This window comes from Paecilomyces variotii, assembly GCF_004022145.1.
Source record: "Paecilomyces variotii strain CBS 101075 chromosome Unknown C8Q69scaffold_7, whole genome shotgun sequence".
NCBI classification, from domain to species: domain Eukaryota; kingdom Fungi; phylum Ascomycota; class Eurotiomycetes; order Eurotiales; family Thermoascaceae; genus Paecilomyces; species Paecilomyces variotii.
Window position 1 is genome coordinate 1,111,317 of NW_021167146.1, and position 17,667 is coordinate 1,128,983.

A 17,667-nucleotide genomic window follows, 5' to 3' on the forward strand; every position below is an offset into this window, starting at 1 on the left:
ATATTTTAAACTTAAGGAAATAAATATTAAAAATAAAATATTGCTAATAATCTATAGAATATATTAATCTAATAAAAAATATTATTAATTATATAAGCGAATATTTAGTAAGACTTAAAGTAAAATAATCTTATATTCTAATAAGGTAAAAGTATAAAAGTAAGGTTATACTATGTTATAAAATAGCAGTTAGGACTAGCAGTTTCTTATATAACTAAGATTTTGCTCTGAGGAAATCTTTAAGAATAATTTTATTATAGTAAAATTAGGCGGCTTAAAAAAACTACTTCCTAGGCCTTTATAAAAAAAAACTATTGCCTTAACTAAGAATATATAAATATACTTTATATTTATTATATGTGCCAATATTTTTTTTCTTTAAATATTATTAGCCTTTTAAGCTATTAGATTAGTCTAAGAATTTTATTTAAACCTATTCTTTTTAATTAGTTATAAGCCTAGGTTTATAGTAACTTAGGAGAAATAGCTATATAGCAAAAATTATTTTATTTTAAATATTTAAGTTTAAACTAATAATAATAAGCTATCCTTATATAAGAGGACCTATAATAAAACTGCTCTAGTATTATATTAGATATTAAACCTAATAGAAGTTAGATTTTATTAAAGATTAGAAAATTAATTTATTATTATTATATCCTTAATAAAAGATAAGAATAGTAAGAGGGGTAAATTAATTTTTATTTTTTTAAGGGAGAATTATAAGATATAGTTTTTATATATAAAAAAGTAGCTCTTTAATAAGAATTGCTAGAATACTATTAAATTATTTAAAAAAAAAAGCTAAGATAAGAAAATGTTTAGAAAGACTAATATAATTATATAATATTAAATTATTAAATGCCTCTTAAATAGTAATTAGGAGAATTTTATAGATTTATCTAGTATAGAGAATTTATAGAAGGGATTATAAATAAAATATAAATAATCTCTTTTTACCTAGAAATATTAGCTTATTTAATAATATATATAATTTTAAATAACCCCCGGACAGATAATTTTAAATACTTAGGAATAACTAGACTTAATAGGGAAGAAAATTAAGATATATAATAAAAATATATCTTCTTTAGCTGAATTTAAAGCTAAGATTTAATAATTATTTTTAGCCTTATTTAAAAAATATGCTATTACTAGAATAGTAATTAATATATAAATAAGCCTAAATATAGATAAAATCTTAAGTATTTTAGAGGAGGTAAAAGCCTAACTTTAAATAAAGCTAATTATTATATTCTTTATTAAAAATAAATAAACCTTAATTAAATATTATATCTGTAAGAAAGATTATTATATTAAAGACTGCCTATTTTTACCTATTATTTAGAAAAATATAAGAGATAGCTAAAGATAAAGAAAAGAGTTTTTTAAATAAATATTTAATAGTCCTATTATCTAAGATAAGAAGATAATAGACTTAATTATTAAAATCTATAAAAAGGTTTAATCCTTAAAGAATAAAAGATTAAAGGATAGAAAGTATAAGGTATATAAAATAAAAGAAATTTTAGACTCTAAGAAGAGCTAATCTTAATTAAAATCTTTAACTTTAGTTATTTTTAATAATTAAGTCTTATATAAGATTATCTATTTTTTAAAAGATATTATTAATAAGAATTTATCTTAATAATATATAAATAATAATATTAGTTTATATATAATTAATAAGAGCTATTGCTTTAAAGAACTATTAATTTAGATTTAATAAAGATATATTTATATAGGTAGAGAGATCTTATATTTAGAATATATAAAAATAGCTATTTTAAGAAATAAGAATAAGAAGGGGTTAGACCTAGAAAATATACTATTTATACTAAATCTTAGGGTAAATCTTTTATTAATTAAGATATTCTACTAATAATTAAATATATACAGGTATTTTAATAAAAGAATAATATTTATATTAAATAAGTTAGATAAGGTTATAATTTAAGGTATTATTAAATATAGAGTCTATATTATTAAGAGGGTCTTCTTAGACTAAATGCTAAAGTTATAATATATGCCTATTGTATTATTATTTATTAAAAATGCCTTTAATACTATAATTATAAACTAAGAAAAAAGATTTTTTTAAAATAAAATTATTCCTTTATTTTATTAAAATAAAATTAAGAAGAAGTATTAACTATAGTATAGGAGAATTAGCTATCTTAGATTTAAAAAGGTTAGAAATTTATATAACTTAATTATATTAAAGAAATCTATTAAAGTAATAATAGATTATTAGTATATAATATATATTATAGCTAATATTAGAAATAAAAAAGAGACTATTAATATATAAAAGGCTGGCATTCTTAAACTTATCTATATAGATATATATAGTTAAATGCTAAAGTTTAAAGATAAATATATCTACTTTTTAATAATTATAGATAACTTCTTAAGAAAAATATAGGTATTTCTAATAAAAGCTAAATCTAATACTGCCCTTATCTTAAATAAATAAAAAAGGGAGATTAAGATAATAATAGGTCTCTAAATTCTTAGTATATAATTAGATAATATATTAAAATTTAAGAATCTTTTTAAGACTTAAAGGAAATAGTTTAGTATTTACTATAAATTAATAGTTTTATATATATTAATATAAAATAAAGCTATAGAATAAGTATATTAGACTATTAAAAAAAAATAAGAGCTATACTTAAAAATTTAAACCTTCTAGTTAAATTATAGGTAGAGATAGTTTAAACTAATATATATATTAGAAATAGAGTATTAAATAGACTAATAGTTAATAGGATTTAAATATTTTTAGAAGAAGCCTTTATTAGAGCTAAGCTGTTAATTAATTACTTAAAAATATAAAGATATTAAATAGTATTATATATAAACCTAGAATCTTTACTATAAAATATATAAAGGGATAAATTAATAGATTAAAGTAGAATCTATATTTTTATAAAATATATTAAAAAAATAGATAAATAATAAAAAGTTTAGGCTTTAAATATAAAAAAGATTATTAAGACTTATTAAGCTAAATTTTTTAAGAATAAACTAAGAGGAGATTTAAACCTTAAGATTCCCTAAAGATTATTATCAAATATAATATTAATAAAAAACTTAAGGAGTTAATTAGCAATCTAATATATTATTTTAAGTATATATATATTCTTAAATAAAAAGAAAAATAATATTAATAATTAGGAGGAGAGCTATAAGAAAGTTTTAGTTTTTCCTTAAAAAGAAAAAGAAGTTTTTTATTAAAAAAAAATTAAAATATTTTATTATAATAAAATTATAGAATAAAAAGAGATACTTAATTATTCTTACTTTAATAATCTAAATAATTATAAAGATTTATAGATAAATCCCTTATTCTTATTAAGTAGATAAGTTATATCTTATATAGAGATCTTCTATATAGCAAAGTATAAAAAAAAAGAAATTAAGTTATTAGATAATAAATAAGATACTAAAAAATTATATTAAGTAATATTTATATTAAATCTTCTATCTTTAGATATTAATATAGATTAGGAGAAATATATAAAATAAGTATTAAATACTATAATAGCAATATATATAGTAAAAAAATATATTCTAATCTTAAACTTATATTATGCTATAATTAATAATCCTATTTAAGATAAATTATAGCGGAGTATATTTAAAGCTAAAATAGATATACTCTAAATAAATAAAATTTTTAAAGTAATTATATTATTATTAGGAGCTAATATTATAATTAGCTATTAGATATTAGCTATAAAGTATAATTTAAATAGTTCTTTTTAAAAGCTTAAGATATATTTTATTATCTAAGGGTTTACTTAAAAATATAGTATTAATTTTAAGTATATCTTTACTTCTATCTTATAATATAATATATTATAAGTATTTCTAGCTATTATTATAATAAAAGATTATAAATATTATATTATAGATATTAATAATACCTTTATAAAATTAATATTAAAGGAGAAGATTTATATAATACTTTTATTAGGAATAAATATATTATTAGAAATAGTATTAAAAGTTCTTTAATCTTTATATAGTTTAAAGCAGGCTATAAGAGATTAGAATTAAACTTATATAAAAATATTCTAAAAAATAGGTTTTATATAAACTAATATTAATCTATTATTATAGGAAGATGTATTAAAACTTAATATAGAGTCTTTAAGCAAGTAAGTATTAAGAAGGAAAAGAAAGATATTTAGCTTTAGAGCTTAGAATAGAGCTAGAGGAAAAGCTCTAGCTATAAACTAATATAATAAACCAATAATAATCTAATACTAAACTAATACTAAATAATAATAAAAAAGAAAAGCTAATTATTTTATTTTAAATAACTAAAAAATATCTCCTTACTACTTCTTCTCTTCTCTTACTTTACTTATAAACTTTTTAAAAACTTTAAATAAAAGTATATAATCTCTTAATTAATTACATTCTTTATACTAATTCTTCTTACTATATAGCCTCCCCTTTTTTAAGAATAAATACCTCTATTTACCTTCCTTAATTATTATAGTCTATACTATCTCCTCCTTTTAATATTATAAATTATTCTTAAAGTAAGAATGCTCTAGTTTCTAATATTATATATATCTTAAAACCCCTAACTTATAAAGCTAAATTCCTTTCCTTTATAAATAATCTTAGACTAATAATATATCTTACTTTAATATAAAATATAACTCTACTTTAATTTCTAAATAATCTTAGTTTAACTAATTAAATATTGCTCTATTTATAACTATAACTCTATTTACTTAAATATTAAAAGGCCTAGATTCTTCTTAGTTAAATCTTATCTTATCTTATTCCTTATAATTAAAATAGCAGATATTATTAAAATTTATTCTCTAATTCTCTAATATTAGCTAATATAAATTATTAATAAAGATTATTTTTCCCTATTTAAATATAATATCTCTTAAGCTTATAATTTCCTTAAACTTATCTCTAATAATTAGTCTAATCCTTAAGATTATAAAACTCTAGCCTATTTCTCTCTTAAGGATTATAATCTCTATATTTAATACTCTTAGCTTATATTCCCTAAAATATTAGACCTATAATCTATATTTATTATAACTATATAGTACTAACTAGATTAAATAAACCTAGATATTTTATGCAATAACCTTCTAAAAAATATTTTTAAATAAGTTCTTAAGCTCTATTAATCTTTTACTTTCTTTTTTATAATAAAGGGCTATTTTTACTTCTATAATAATATATTATAGCATCTCTTCTACTAGTTTCTTTTTAAAGGATATAATTTAAAAAACCCTATTTACTTTCTAATAGTTAAAATTCTCCCTTATTATAATATCTAACTAGATATATTAGTCCTATATCTTATTTAAAGTAAAGTCTTCTTTACTTAGATTAAAATATTTTCTGTCTTTATATTTAGATTTAGGATTCTAATATAGCTTAATATTCTTAATTATACTCCTTTAAGTCCTTAAAGCTATTATATTTTATATTTTTAAACCTTTCTAGCTATTAGATATTATATTTCCTTTAATACTTATTATAATAAATATACTCTTATTTAATTGCTTCTGCCAGTTTTAAGTAATTCTTTTCTTTATATTTAAGTTAAATATTTATCTATAATAATATTAATAGACTATAATAATCTATAAACTATTTAATTTTTTTCTCTTCTAGGAGTTAATTTATCTTATATAGCCTTTTAAAAAGCCTTAAATAATAAGTAATATTATTCTCTTTAAAATATAGTGCCTTAAGATTTCTAGGCATTAGCATCTATAAAGCTAATATAACCTAGATTAGCTATACTATTAGTAGTCCTATATTTTTAAATACCTAAGTTATTTATATCTTTAGACCTAATAATATTAAAAAACTAAGAGTCCTTCTATTTTAACTAATATTAAAAAAATTAGTGCTTTTCTCTATATTTTTTTAAAAGAATAGTAATAAAGATAATAATAAAAAATTCTTCTACTTTTTAATAAATAATTCTTATTTAATAATTTTTTATTTTTTTTAAATTTTTACTTCTCTTTTATACTTGCTAAGCTTTTCCTTATATTTAATAGTCTTTTCTTTTTCTTATTATTAATATATATTTTTACCTTATATTATATTTACTGTCTCTGCTAATTTAAAAAATATATTTATCTCTTTCTATTTATAGTAGTAATCTTCCTTAATTATTTTATTTATTTTTTTATTACTTCTTATCCCTTTTTTTAACTTTAGCCTTAACCTTAGTTTTTAATTCTCCTTTCTCCTTTCTCCCTTATTTCTATTTAATATTTTAATACCCCCTATATTTAGCTCTAATTTATTATAAGAAAATATATTAAAACTTAATATAGAGTCTTTAAGTGAGTAAATATTAAAAAAGAAGAGAAAGATATTTAGCTTTAGAGCTTAAAGTAGAGCTAAAAAAAAAGCTTTAGCTATAAACTAATATAATAAACTAATAATAATTTAATACTAAACTAATACTAAATAATAATAAAAAAAAAGCTAATTATTTTATTCTGAATAATTAAAAGGTATCTCCTTACTACTTCTCCCCCTCTCTTGCTTTACTTATAGACTTTTTAAAGACTTTAAATAAAAGTACATAACCTCTTAACTAATTACATTCTTTATACTAATTCTCCCTACTATACTATACTTATTATAATATTTAAAAAAAGAGATCTTATTTTTAGTATATATTAATAATATCTTAATTAATATAAAATAAATAGAGAATATTTACTAGTTTAAATAAGAGTTTAGATTAATATATAAAATAAAAAACTTAAAAGAAGTAAAGAAGATTTTTAGTATTTAAATTACTTAGAATAAGAAGAATTAAATATTAATAATAAACTAATCTTATTATATTAAAAAACTCTTATTATAATATAGAATAAATAAGGAGAAGATATACTTAGTTAATATCTTATTAAACAGATATAACTCTTTAAAACTATTTAGCTTTTAAAATAAAAGAATAGATTAAAAAAAGTATTAAAAGATTATTAATAGCTTAATTTATTTAATAATTTTAATAAGACTAGATATTATATTTATAATAGGTAGATTAAGTTAATATTTATTAAATCTATTTAAAAGATATTTTAAGATATTAAAGTCTCTTATAAAATACTTATAATTAATTATATACCTTAGTCTTAAATTTAATATAAACTAAGACTAATAATTTATTAGGTATTTAGACTTAGATTATATAATAGATAAGATTAATTAGATATTAATCTTAAAGAATATTTTTATTTTAATTAGCAGTTTAATAAGTTAATTAAATAAGAAATAAAAGTTTATTATAACTTTAATTATAAAGACTAAATATATAGCTATATATTAAATAATAAAATAGTTCTAATAATTAGCCTTTTTTTTAAGAGATATAGGATATAGATACTATATTAGTCTAAATAAATTTAAGCTAATAATAAGAGAAGAGTAAGCTTTTATTATTAGCTCTTTAATTAAGGTCTATAGAGATAATTAAGTATTATTATTATTAATTAGAGATGCCTATATTTATAAGAGGTTAAAATATATTAATATTATATATTACTATATATATAATTTATATTAAAAAAATAAGATTAATATTAAGTTTATTAGAATATAGGATATAATAATAAATAATTTTACTAAATTATTACTGAAGGTAAACTTCTTAAGATTTTTAAATTAATTAAGATTAACTAATTTAATAAATTTAGACTAAGAAAAAGTATTATAAAATAGTAGTTAGGACTAATAATTTTTTATATAACTAAAATTTTATTCTAAAAAAATCTTTAAGAATAATTTTATTATAGTAAAATTAGGTAGCTTAAAGAAATTATTTCTTAGGCCTTTATAAAAAAAAACTATTACTCTAACTAAGAATATATAGATATATTTTATATTTATTATATGTGCCAATACTCTTTCTCCCTAAGTATTATTAGCCTTTTAAGCCATTAGATTAGTCTAGGAATTCTATCTGAACCTATTCTTTTTAACTTACTATAGCTTTATAAGATCTCTATAAAATCTAGTTTTAAGGACAAAATACTATTATAGCTATATAAAGTTCAATATATAGACTATGATATTAAAATACTTAATAATTAGTACCCGATATTAGTGTTTTTTTTTTTTAGGGAGTTTTTTTCTAACCACGTGATTTATAATACTTCCCTATAACTTATCGACAACTTATCAACACAATTCAGGTACCCGATTACTGCCCACATTAACGGCTTATACGATCAGAATATCCCCAAGGCCAATCTAATCTATTCCTATCCCGAGGTCGCTATAACTATATACCTGCCGGTCGAAAATGTTATCGAGAACTAGAAGTGTATCTTAGACTCCCTCACGAATGCGAGGGATCCAGTCTCAGATGCCACGAACTACCAGCCGCCAGGTGAGAGAAATACGAGGTGCTCTCATCAATATTGGATCTAAGAATTATATACTAATCAATAAAAAAACAAAAATACAGAGAACTACGCAAAAATTCCAGAATCCACTTGTATGACCCGGAGTACCACATATGTTCCATTTCTCACATTCAAAATCCAATAGGGTATTATATATATCCTCTCGCCGTTCGTTTTTGCACTTCTTCTAGCTGTGCCTCGACTCAAGTTATGGGCGACACCGCTAGGATTCCTGATCATGTGTCTTGCTCTCGCATTGAGCTCTTTCTCGACGACCACTACACATCTATTGGTCTCTCAGGGAATCGCATATGCCATTGGAGCTAGTCTGGCATACTCGCCCAGTATTCTTTTCATAGAGGAGTGGTTTGTGAATAGGAGAGGTCTGGCATATGGAATCCAATGGGTCTGTCCACCCTTCTGAACATTGTTCATCGGAATCGCCTAAATAAAATACAAAAACCAGAAATACTAACACAACTACAAACCATACAGGCCGGAACAAGCGTATCTGGCGTCGTCCTCCCCATATTCCTTCAATGGCTCCTAAACGCCCACGGCTTCCGCACAACTCTACGCATATGGTCTATCATTCTATTCATATCAATCGCCCCCCTCCTCTTCTTCTTCAAACCACGTCTCCCCATCGCCCAATCCGCCAGCATGCGTCCTTTCAACATCCGCTTCCTCGCCAACCGCACCTTCCTCATCTTCCAACTAGGAAACGTTTTCGAAGCACTAGGCTACTTCCTCCCCACGATCTACCTACCCACCTACGCCCGTCGCACTCTGGGCGTCAGCAACCTCATCGCCACATTGACCGTCATTCTCGTGAACCGCGCCTCTGTCTTCGGCTGCGTCCTCATGGGCACCTTAGTCGACCGCTACCACGCCACGACATGTATCCTCATCTCCACCGTCGGGACCACCATCGCTGTATTTCTGCTCTGGGGCTTCTCGCTATCGCTCGCCCCGCTACTCATTTTCTGCATCGCATACGGTATCTTCGCGGGCTCGTTCTCATCCACCTGGCCCGCGGTCATGAAGGAGGTTCAGAAGACGAATAGTCTAGCTGAGCCGACGATCGTCTTCGCTTTTCTGGCTGCTGGAAGGGGGATCGGGAACGTGGTCAGTGGGCCATTGAGCGAGAGGCTTCTGCACGGGTTACCCTGGCAGAATGCTGCTGGGGGTGCGTATGGAAGTGGTTATGGCATTTTGATCGTCTTCACAGGTGTCACTGCCTTTTTGGGAGGATTGAGCGTTCTGGCGCGGCCGTTCAAATTGGTGTAGGTGTGAAGTCTAATCGGTCGAGTATACGGAGTGAAGCTATATTTGACAATAAATAGTTATGGGTTGATAAGGGATCCTGATAATTTTAGAAAAAAGTGGCTTGATTTTTCGTCCTTGTTTTTGCTAATATAATAGTAGATATATCAGGCTCTATATAATCAGCGTCAATGCAAATTGTCGATCATCTCTTGTTTCGTCCTTTAGAATTTTCATTTTGAGAATGACCTCTAAACCCCAACTTTCTTAGGAGTTTATTAGTGAGCACATAGATCGATCTCTTTCACTTCGCATATATAAGTTGGAGGTATTACATTTGTTCACAGTACCCTCAATAGCTTGCAAATCTATAACTTAGCTAGACATACATACATAATAAAAAATAATATAATACAAGGAAACAGTCTCCCATAGATAAGCCTAAAATTAAGCTTATCACAACCAATATATGTATTACAACATCACGAAAGTCCCTACCCCGCTCAGAAGGAGATCTAATCTACTGCGCATACTACCTTATCACCCTTTTTATCGGTGGACCAATAATAAATACCTGTTTGGAAACTTTACCATCCTATCCATTACATCATATTACCCGCTCAAATCGCTGTATATACCTATATATCTATCCCATAAAAACAATACCAGGAGTAAATTCATATCACCCCCCCCCAAAGAGGAAACTATACCCCAGACAGAAACTGATAAAGATAAAGGTGTGGAGAATGCGCCTTTTTTTTTCCCCCCTCGCTGATGGATCACTGGAGTGTAAGGCGTAGGGCCGCAGTAGTTAGTTAGTAAGTAAGTACTACTGGAAGCTGCTTTGCAGCATACATTAGATGGGCTCATTGTCCCCTCCTTGATATGTCTTGCTTCATCTATAGGTCACTAAGTAAGTTAATTTGAATTACTCGTTTCTTAGTCTTACTTGGTTAGCTTTGTTTACCTTTTGGGGATCGACAGATCGATTCCACGTGACCTGCAGATCCGCTCGTATTCAATTCAAAAAGTTCCCGAGATTTTCGATCGGGAGGCCGATGACTTTTGCAGTTCCCGAATATATCAGTCCAGTATCTACTATGTAGGACATAGAAATAAATTAATTTGGGTATCTTGCATTGTGATTCTCCTATAACGCAATGCGTGCCAGTATGGATTCGACTGCTCACACTTTTCAGCGCAAGCAAGAATCTCGGACGGTGCGCTGACCGGCGCATGCAATGCACGTGATGCTGCGCGTTCTTCACCGCCGCCGGTCATTGGAAAACAAAAAGGCTTCTCCAAGACAGTCCAAGTTCCCCATCCCGACGTGGATAATCACCATTGGGTGCTCGTCTCGGCACATGGCGGCTTCGATGTGATATACATGGGTTAACTAGTTTATCTGCCCATTCTTATTATTTTATCATGGCTTACCGTGCTATATCTCCCCACGTCGCTGCAACCCCAGAACAAGGTTCAGCTAGGATTTGTGATTTTTAAGGCAATATGCCCGCTGCCTAGTACAGTACATACTACTATTGGGAGCGTCTGCAAAGACATCTGCACTGTCAGTCCTTGCCGTTATTGTGGTTTCATCCCCAGGATCCTGTGACCATGCCTGCTATCTATCTGTTCTCTGCAATCAGCGATGTGCCTGAAAGGGCTTCCTCGGTGCTGAGGCGAAGTGCCAGTTGTCAAGGCTCTAGTCAGGCACCAGTCGAACCCAAAGCTAGGCCAACCTCGACCGTGGAGGGCGAGGATATTGAGTGATCGGTCGGCAAACAGGAAACGGTGGATTGAGGGACTTGAACGTGTCCATTTCGACCTCGAGGGGTGGGATTAATTATCAGCATGAGCATATCGTGGAGGATCGGCTTCGACCTCTGGCGTCCAAGAGCTCGATCGTATAGATATACCTCGTGCGTCATGGAGTTCCAAGTGCATGCAACCCTTCAACCAATAGCTATCACACCAAGGCACCTGGAGACGCGAGGATGGTAATACTGCAGAGGGCTCCAGAGAGGCTACCAAAAAACAATGATGACCACTGCAGGATTCAGTGCGTTCGCGATGAAACGGGCCTCTTGCGTCGATAGAGCTTGCCCCTGACGCAGTCATGCATTCTGGTGTTGTGACGCCGGTCCTCCATGATCCCAACTCCGCATTCGCCGATAGATAGACACCTTGCTGTCGACCGCTGGGTTGAGTCTACCAAAGCATTAATATGACTCATCGCATTTTGCACCAAAGTCCCTCGAGTCGAGGGCGCGTGCTCATCAGTGGATTGTCAATCCCTGAGCAGGACTCGCACGCACGAATTCGAAGTAGACTGAGAAGGATGGCTCTTTAGTATCTCAATAGAAACACAATGGGGCGAGCTATCGACCCGGCCATCCGCACATTACTACTGAGGACGCGTGCTCCACCAACCAGGTTCGCCTCAATTTCAGTCTGGGGCGAGCATCGAGGAGGCATGGATGATGTTGGTCATATCAAGGACGACCTCGGATGCCTTGCTGCAGGAAACATACTTTCTACCTTAGTGAGCCATGCATCTGGCTTGCAGGCGCAAGATGGAAACCCATCATGACTCCATTCGCGGCTATCATGAGAGCTCGAAGAGTGCAGCCATGGTGGGGAGCTGCTAACCAACTAGTTATAGTGTGGTAGACGAGAAGCGCCGGTCTGGTCCACCGACCCGGATGGCTCCAAAAGTCTGAATTTTTTTTTTCTTTTGTTTTGGTCTTTCCAAAGCGGGTGCTGGTAATTATTACTACTATTCCTCAGGCAATTTCAGCAAAACATCGGGGATTTTCCATCAGCAAGTCTCTATCTAGAACCAGCGTAGAACGGACTCTCACCGCATCTTGACTCTCTCTCCTCATCTAGAAGCAGGCGATAAGATGATCTGCATAGGCCCTAGGCAGCATGGAGGGGAAAGCTCGCGACCACCAGCGCCGCCCAACGACCGATCTTTTCGGCACAGCTCGTCCACTAGATGGAAATATCGAGCCCGTCCTGGATACCAACGGCCATCCGTTAATTCCGCCGTTTGGACTGCTCCAGGATGCTAGACCAGACTCTGCTAAGCGGCGCAATTACTCTGACAACAGACCCCCCCGCTAGTCAACATTCACTTGCTCTTCTGGGACCTACTATTATGGTCCTACTCGGTTCCGCGGCCATTTTCTCTCTGTCTTCCCCCCCCCTCGCGCGGTGCCTGAATTATTTTCTCATCTTCACCTTTTTTTTCTAATCATATCGAAAAGAAATACCCTGACTGTCAATTGTATCTGAGGCTATCTACTACTTGTCTTTGTATGCGCGTGTTGAGCTTAGGGCGGTTTCCTTGTTCTTGTACATTTAGCAAACTGTAGTCGCCGTGCTCCCCCACCTTATCGCGCAAAATATCTGCAAGAAGCAAGTCCTCGTTGCGCACGAGGTCTGGTATTCGCTGACGCGCTTCAACTTCAATTGTTTGTTTTTTGACGACTGTTACGATTATCACGACCATTATGGCAAATGAAAGTGGAGAAACCATCACTATTTCAATCCGCCGTCCAACCGACACGCCTGCAGTTTTCGTGGCCGGATCCTTTTCTGATCCTGCCTGGGAGCCCGTGGAACTGAATCCCAAGCCTACAGAAGCAAGTGGCGAGGAGGGAGAGGCATCAGAATATGTCTTCTCCCATGATTTCAAGATTCCAGAGGGAAAGTATGAGTACAGATTCCGTCTTGGGTCTGACGGACCTTGGATCCACGACGAAGGTCTGCAGACAGGTGCGTATCGATGCGCTTTCTGAATTGCTGCAATGTATGGGGTCGGATAACCAGCTGACATAGCTTTTTCTTTTGTAGTGACTGACGATGAGGGCCACAAGAATCATGTGCTCACAGTCAGTGCGCCTGCAGCTGCAGAGGCAGAAGCCAAGGATGAAGAGCCTTCGAACGAGGCCAATGGCGAGACAGCATCTGAAAGTTCCGACGGGACAAAGGAAAATGACGAAACGGAAGGCACTGTTGCAAGCACAGTAGAGACTTTCGAGGAGGAGAACCAGACCGTGGAAACTAAGGAGGAGCCATCAGCCGAAAACGATGTCCCAGAAAATTCTGAAATCGCAGAGCCGGAGAAGGACGCTGAGCCAGCCCCTGATGCAGTAGAGGGTAGCGAAGAGTCAGCTGCAGAGGTCGCAGCCGTTCATGATGACACCAAGGAAGCGTCGACTGAAGAGGCCAACCCGGAAACCAGCAATGAGGAAGCCCCTGCCGCCGAAGAACCTGCTGCTGAAGCTCCCGCTACCGAAGAAACCCCAGCCGTTGCTGAAGAACCTACCGCCGAGATTGCAGAACAGCCAGAAGCTAAGGAGGAGCTTGCTGGGGAAGAGACTACTGCATCCGAAGAGGCCCCCGCTGCCGAGGAAAAGACAGCTACTGAGGCTGCCGTTGTGGAAGAGCCAGCTGCTGAGGAAGAACAGGCTGCTGAAAAGGAGGCCCCTGCTGTGGAAGAGCCGGCTGCTGAAGAAAAACAGGCTGCTGAAGAGGAACCGGCTGTTGAAGAGGCCCCCGTTGCTGAGGAAAAGACGGCTACTGAGGCCCCTGTTGTAGAACAGCCAGCTGCTGAAGAAAAACCGGCTGCTGAAGAAGAACAGGCTACGGAAGAGGAACCGGCTGCTGAAGAAGAACCGGCTGTTGAGGAAAAGACAGCTACTGAGGCTGCCGTTATGGAAGAGCCAGCTGCTGAGGAAGAACAGGCTGCTGAAAAGGAGGCCCCTGCCGCTGAGGTAAAGACAGATGCCGAGGCCCCTGTTGTAGAAGAGCCAGCTGCTGAAGAGAAACCGGCTGCTGAACAGGAACAGGCTAGGGAAGAGGAACCGGCTGCATCAGAAGAGGCCCCCGCTGCTGAGGAAGAGATAGCTACCGAGGCCCCTGTTGTGGAAGAGTCTGCTGCTGCTGAAGAACTGGCCCCCGCTGCCGAGGAAAAGACAGCTGTGGAAGAGCCTGCTGCTGAAGAGGCCTCTGCCGAAGAGCCCGCTACTGAAGCACTTGCTGCAGCAGAAACCTCCACGGAAGAACCAGCACCTGAAGCCCCCGCCGCTGCAGAAGAGACACCCGCCACTGAAACGCCAGCTGTTGAAGAACAAGCTACCGAAGAGGCTCCTGTTATAGAAGAGGCTGCTACTACCGATGCGACCCCAGCCAGTGAAGATCCAGCCGAGAAAGAACCAGTTTCTGAAGAAGTACCAGCTGCCGAAGAGGCTTCTAGTGAAGAGCCTGCTGGTGAAAACTCTACGGCTGAGGAGACCGTTGCTGAGGAGCCTGTTGCCGAAGAATCAGTTGCTGAAGAAGCTCCTGTTGAAGAGCCTGTCGCTAAGGAGCCTGCTACGGAAGAACATGCGACGGAGGAGCCTGCTGCTGTCGAGGAGGTCGCTGCTGTTGAAGAGCCTGCCGCTACGGAAGAACCAGCCGCTGAGGAGCCCGTTGCTGAGGAACCTATTGCTGCTGCAGAGACTACTGCAGAGGAGCCTGCCGCTGAGGAGGCTGTCGCTGAAGAGCCTGCTACGGAAGAACCAGCTGTTGAGGAGGCTGTCGCTGCTGAAGAACCAGGTGCTCAGGAGATCACTGCTGAAGAGCCTGCTGCTGAGGAGGCATCAGTTGCGGAAGAGCCAGTTACCGAAGAACCAGCAGTCACGGAGGAAACAACACCTGCTGTTGAACAGGCCCCTGCCAGCGAAGAGCCAGTTGCTGTTGAAGAAAAAGCAGAAGAAGCAGCTCCTGTGCCCGAAGAACCTGCCGCTGAAGATGCAGTAGCAAAGGAAGTCTCTACCGGGGAAGTCCCTGTTGAAGAAACTGCCGCCGTCGAAGTCCCGGCTGAGGAAGCTCCTGTCTCCGCGGAAGCCCCTACTGCTGAAGCTCCTGCCGAGGAAGTTGCCACCGTTGAGGAAGCTGATGAACAAGTTCCTGTTGCTGAAGAAAAAGTAGCCGAGGACCCAGCAGCCGAGGAGGTCTCCTTGGTAGAAGAGACTGCCCATGTTGAGGAGACTACCGTTATAGAAGAAGCCCCGGAGGAAGCTGCTACGGAAGAGGTCCCCGCCGTTGAGGACGCTCCAGCCCCGGTAGAAGCCGTCGCTGAGGTTCCAGCCACTGAAGAGCCGGCTGTTGAGGAAGCGCCTATCAAGGAAGCTCCTGTCGAAGAGGCACCTGTTGAAGAAGCGCCTGTGGAAGAGGCTCCCGCTGAGGAGGCACCGGCTGAGGAAGCTCCTATCGAGGAGGCACCGGCTGAGGAAGCGCCTGTCGAGGAGGCTCCCGCTGAGGAAGCTCCTGTTGAAGGAACAGCTGTGGAAGAGACACCTGTTGAGGAGGCACCCGTTGAGGAAGCGCCTGTCGAGGAGGCTCGCGCCGAGGAAGCTCCGGTTGAAGGAACAGCTGTGGAAGAGGCACCTGAAGTCGACACAGAACACAAGGAGGAAATAGCAGCGTCAGTAGCGGCGGCTGTGGCTGCAGGAGCTGCAGTCATTGGTGTTAATGGTATCCATCATGCTTTCGAGCAGGAAAAGGCGGTTGAAGAGCCTGCTGAAGTCAAGGCCGTACCGGCGGAGCATGCTACCGTTGCGAAGGATGAACCTATCCAGGAACTCAAAGAGAAGGTCATTACACCGGAGTCTGCTGAGAACACCGAGGCTGTTGCTGTTGTCCTCGATGCGGCACCGGCTTCATCTTCCGAGGCAAAACCTGCCGTTGCTGAGATAGTCGAGAACGGAATCACTCCATCTAGTAAAGCTGTGGAACTTGAGACTAAGGTCACACCTGACTCTGCTAACCTCGCCCCCGTTGCAGAAACAACCGTCAATGGAACTAAGCAACAAGAGCCATATATGGCTGCAGAGCCACCGACCCCTGAGCCCGAGGCTGACCCCGCTCTCAAAGCGCTCCTCCAGGAACGCGAGGCTCTTCTCAGGAAACTCGATCAGCCCTCCACTGATCAGCTATCCAGACTATCTGTTGCAGGAGAATCAATCAAACCTTCTGAAGAACCAGCAGATGCTGCTCCGTCTACCGAGACGGCGCCGGCAGCTCAGCAGCAGTCGACAGGCCAGAATTTGGAGGCTCCTTCTGCAGACAATGCTAAATCTAGGTCTCCTAGCGCTGACCGATCTGTTGCTGCCGTCTCATTTACTAAGAGCGATAGCTGGCTGAAGGCGATCTTGAGATCGATCGTTTTCAACTTCTTTGGTACTATCTTCGCGCCGTTCCGCCGGCGTCGAGGAAATGCCTCCCAGTAAGGATTGCCGTCTTAGGTTTTTTCCTCTGGACAGCCAGCTTCTCCTAGAGAACCTCTTGTCTGTTGCCTGCCAACACTGACTTGAATCAGGATGTCCCTATTAGTTGTGGCTATTATCTCTGTTGCTGTCCCCTTGACAGCAGTTGTGTGGCGAGCATACCTGTGATGAGTATTCGACGTCGCACAAGTTGTATTAACCCCCTCAAATTCCCCTGTATTGAGTACGTGCTCTATTTATTTTTCATTTTGTGTGTTTTCTTTTGTCAATAATCCAGAATGATACCTCAGAACATAGCGGAATGCCTCCTCTCTCAATCTGGAATATAATATAATGATACCATAGCTCATTCATTTTCAAGACATCCCCGTTTCAATGAACCCATTCAGAATAGAGATAGCTCGGCGCTATTAGTCCTGATGCTGAGCTCCCTCGAATTGTGGTTGCTGATCTCCGTACCCAGAGGCCCATAATTCTGCTTGATATCGGGACCTCCCGGTATAGTTCGCCCATACTTTGATATTGGTTGCAGTCCAACAGCCTCTGCAGAATCAGATATTAATGTCTATATGCTGTCGTGCAATACTTATATGATCTCTGATACAGCGCCAAGGTGCTGCCCCCCTGTTTGCAATGATGTCTATAGATAGACCTGTTCTCTTGGAACGTCAGAGCGATATCCTTTTTGGTTTTTC

At 35.3% G+C, this 17,667-nt stretch overlaps 3 protein-coding genes across 3 annotated transcripts; 2 read left to right on the top strand and 1 right to left on the bottom strand.

Annotated features, from left to right (window-relative positions):
- The first annotated feature begins 8,216 nt into the window (after positions 1-8,216).
- Positions 8,217-10,084, top strand: C8Q69DRAFT_470983 (putative MFS monocarboxylate transporter). The gene is made up of 4 exons (XM_028630872.1): positions 8,217-8,410; positions 8,489-8,518; positions 8,572-8,832; positions 8,922-10,084. Exons 1-4 carry the CDS (start codon positions 8,366-8,368, stop codon positions 9,714-9,716), a joined length of 1,131 nt encoding a protein of 376 aa, XP_028484299.1. The 5' UTR covers positions 8,217-8,365; the 3' UTR covers positions 9,717-10,084.
- Positions 10,085-12,899: 2,815 nt separating this feature from the next.
- C8Q69DRAFT_300143 (hypothetical protein) lies at positions 12,900-13,976 on the bottom strand. Its single transcript, XM_028627136.1, has one exon. The coding sequence runs from the start codon at positions 13,534-13,536 to the stop codon at positions 12,979-12,981; it is 558 nt and encodes a 185-aa protein (XP_028484300.1). The 5' UTR covers positions 13,537-13,976; the 3' UTR covers positions 12,900-12,978.
- Positions 13,977-17,581, top strand: C8Q69DRAFT_300165 (hypothetical protein). The gene is made up of 3 exons (XM_028627137.1): positions 13,977-16,466; positions 16,530-16,971; positions 17,065-17,581. Exons 1-3 carry the CDS (start codon positions 14,417-14,419, stop codon positions 17,138-17,140), a joined length of 2,568 nt encoding a protein of 855 aa, XP_028484301.1. The 5' UTR covers positions 13,977-14,416; the 3' UTR covers positions 17,141-17,581.
- The last annotated feature ends 86 nt before the right edge of the window (positions 17,582-17,667 follow it).

Coding starts and splice junctions, on each gene's coding strand:
- C8Q69DRAFT_470983 (XM_028630872.1), top strand. CDS start 8,366: ATGCGAGGGATCCAGTCTCAGATGCCACGAACTACCAGCCGCCAG. Junction 8,519..8,571: donor AAAAATTCCAGAATCCACTT/GTATGACCCGGA, acceptor AAAATCCAATAG/GGTATTATATATATCCTCTC. Junction 8,833..8,921: donor TGGCATATGGAATCCAATGG/GTCTGTCCACCC, acceptor CAAACCATACAG/GCCGGAACAAGCGTATCTGG.
- C8Q69DRAFT_300143 (XM_028627136.1), bottom strand. CDS start 13,536: ATGTCAGCTGGTTATCCGACCCCATACATTGCAGCAATTCAGAAAGCG.
- C8Q69DRAFT_300165 (XM_028627137.1), top strand. CDS start 14,417: ATGGAAGAGCCAGCTGCTGAGGAAGAACAGGCTGCTGAAAAGGAGGCC. Junction 16,467..16,529: donor GAACGGAATCACTCCATCTA/GTAAAGCTGTGG, acceptor CCCCCGTTGCAG/AAACAACCGTCAATGGAACT. Junction 16,972..17,064: donor CGTCGAGGAAATGCCTCCCA/GTAAGGATTGCC, acceptor GACTTGAATCAG/GATGTCCCTATTAGTTGTGG.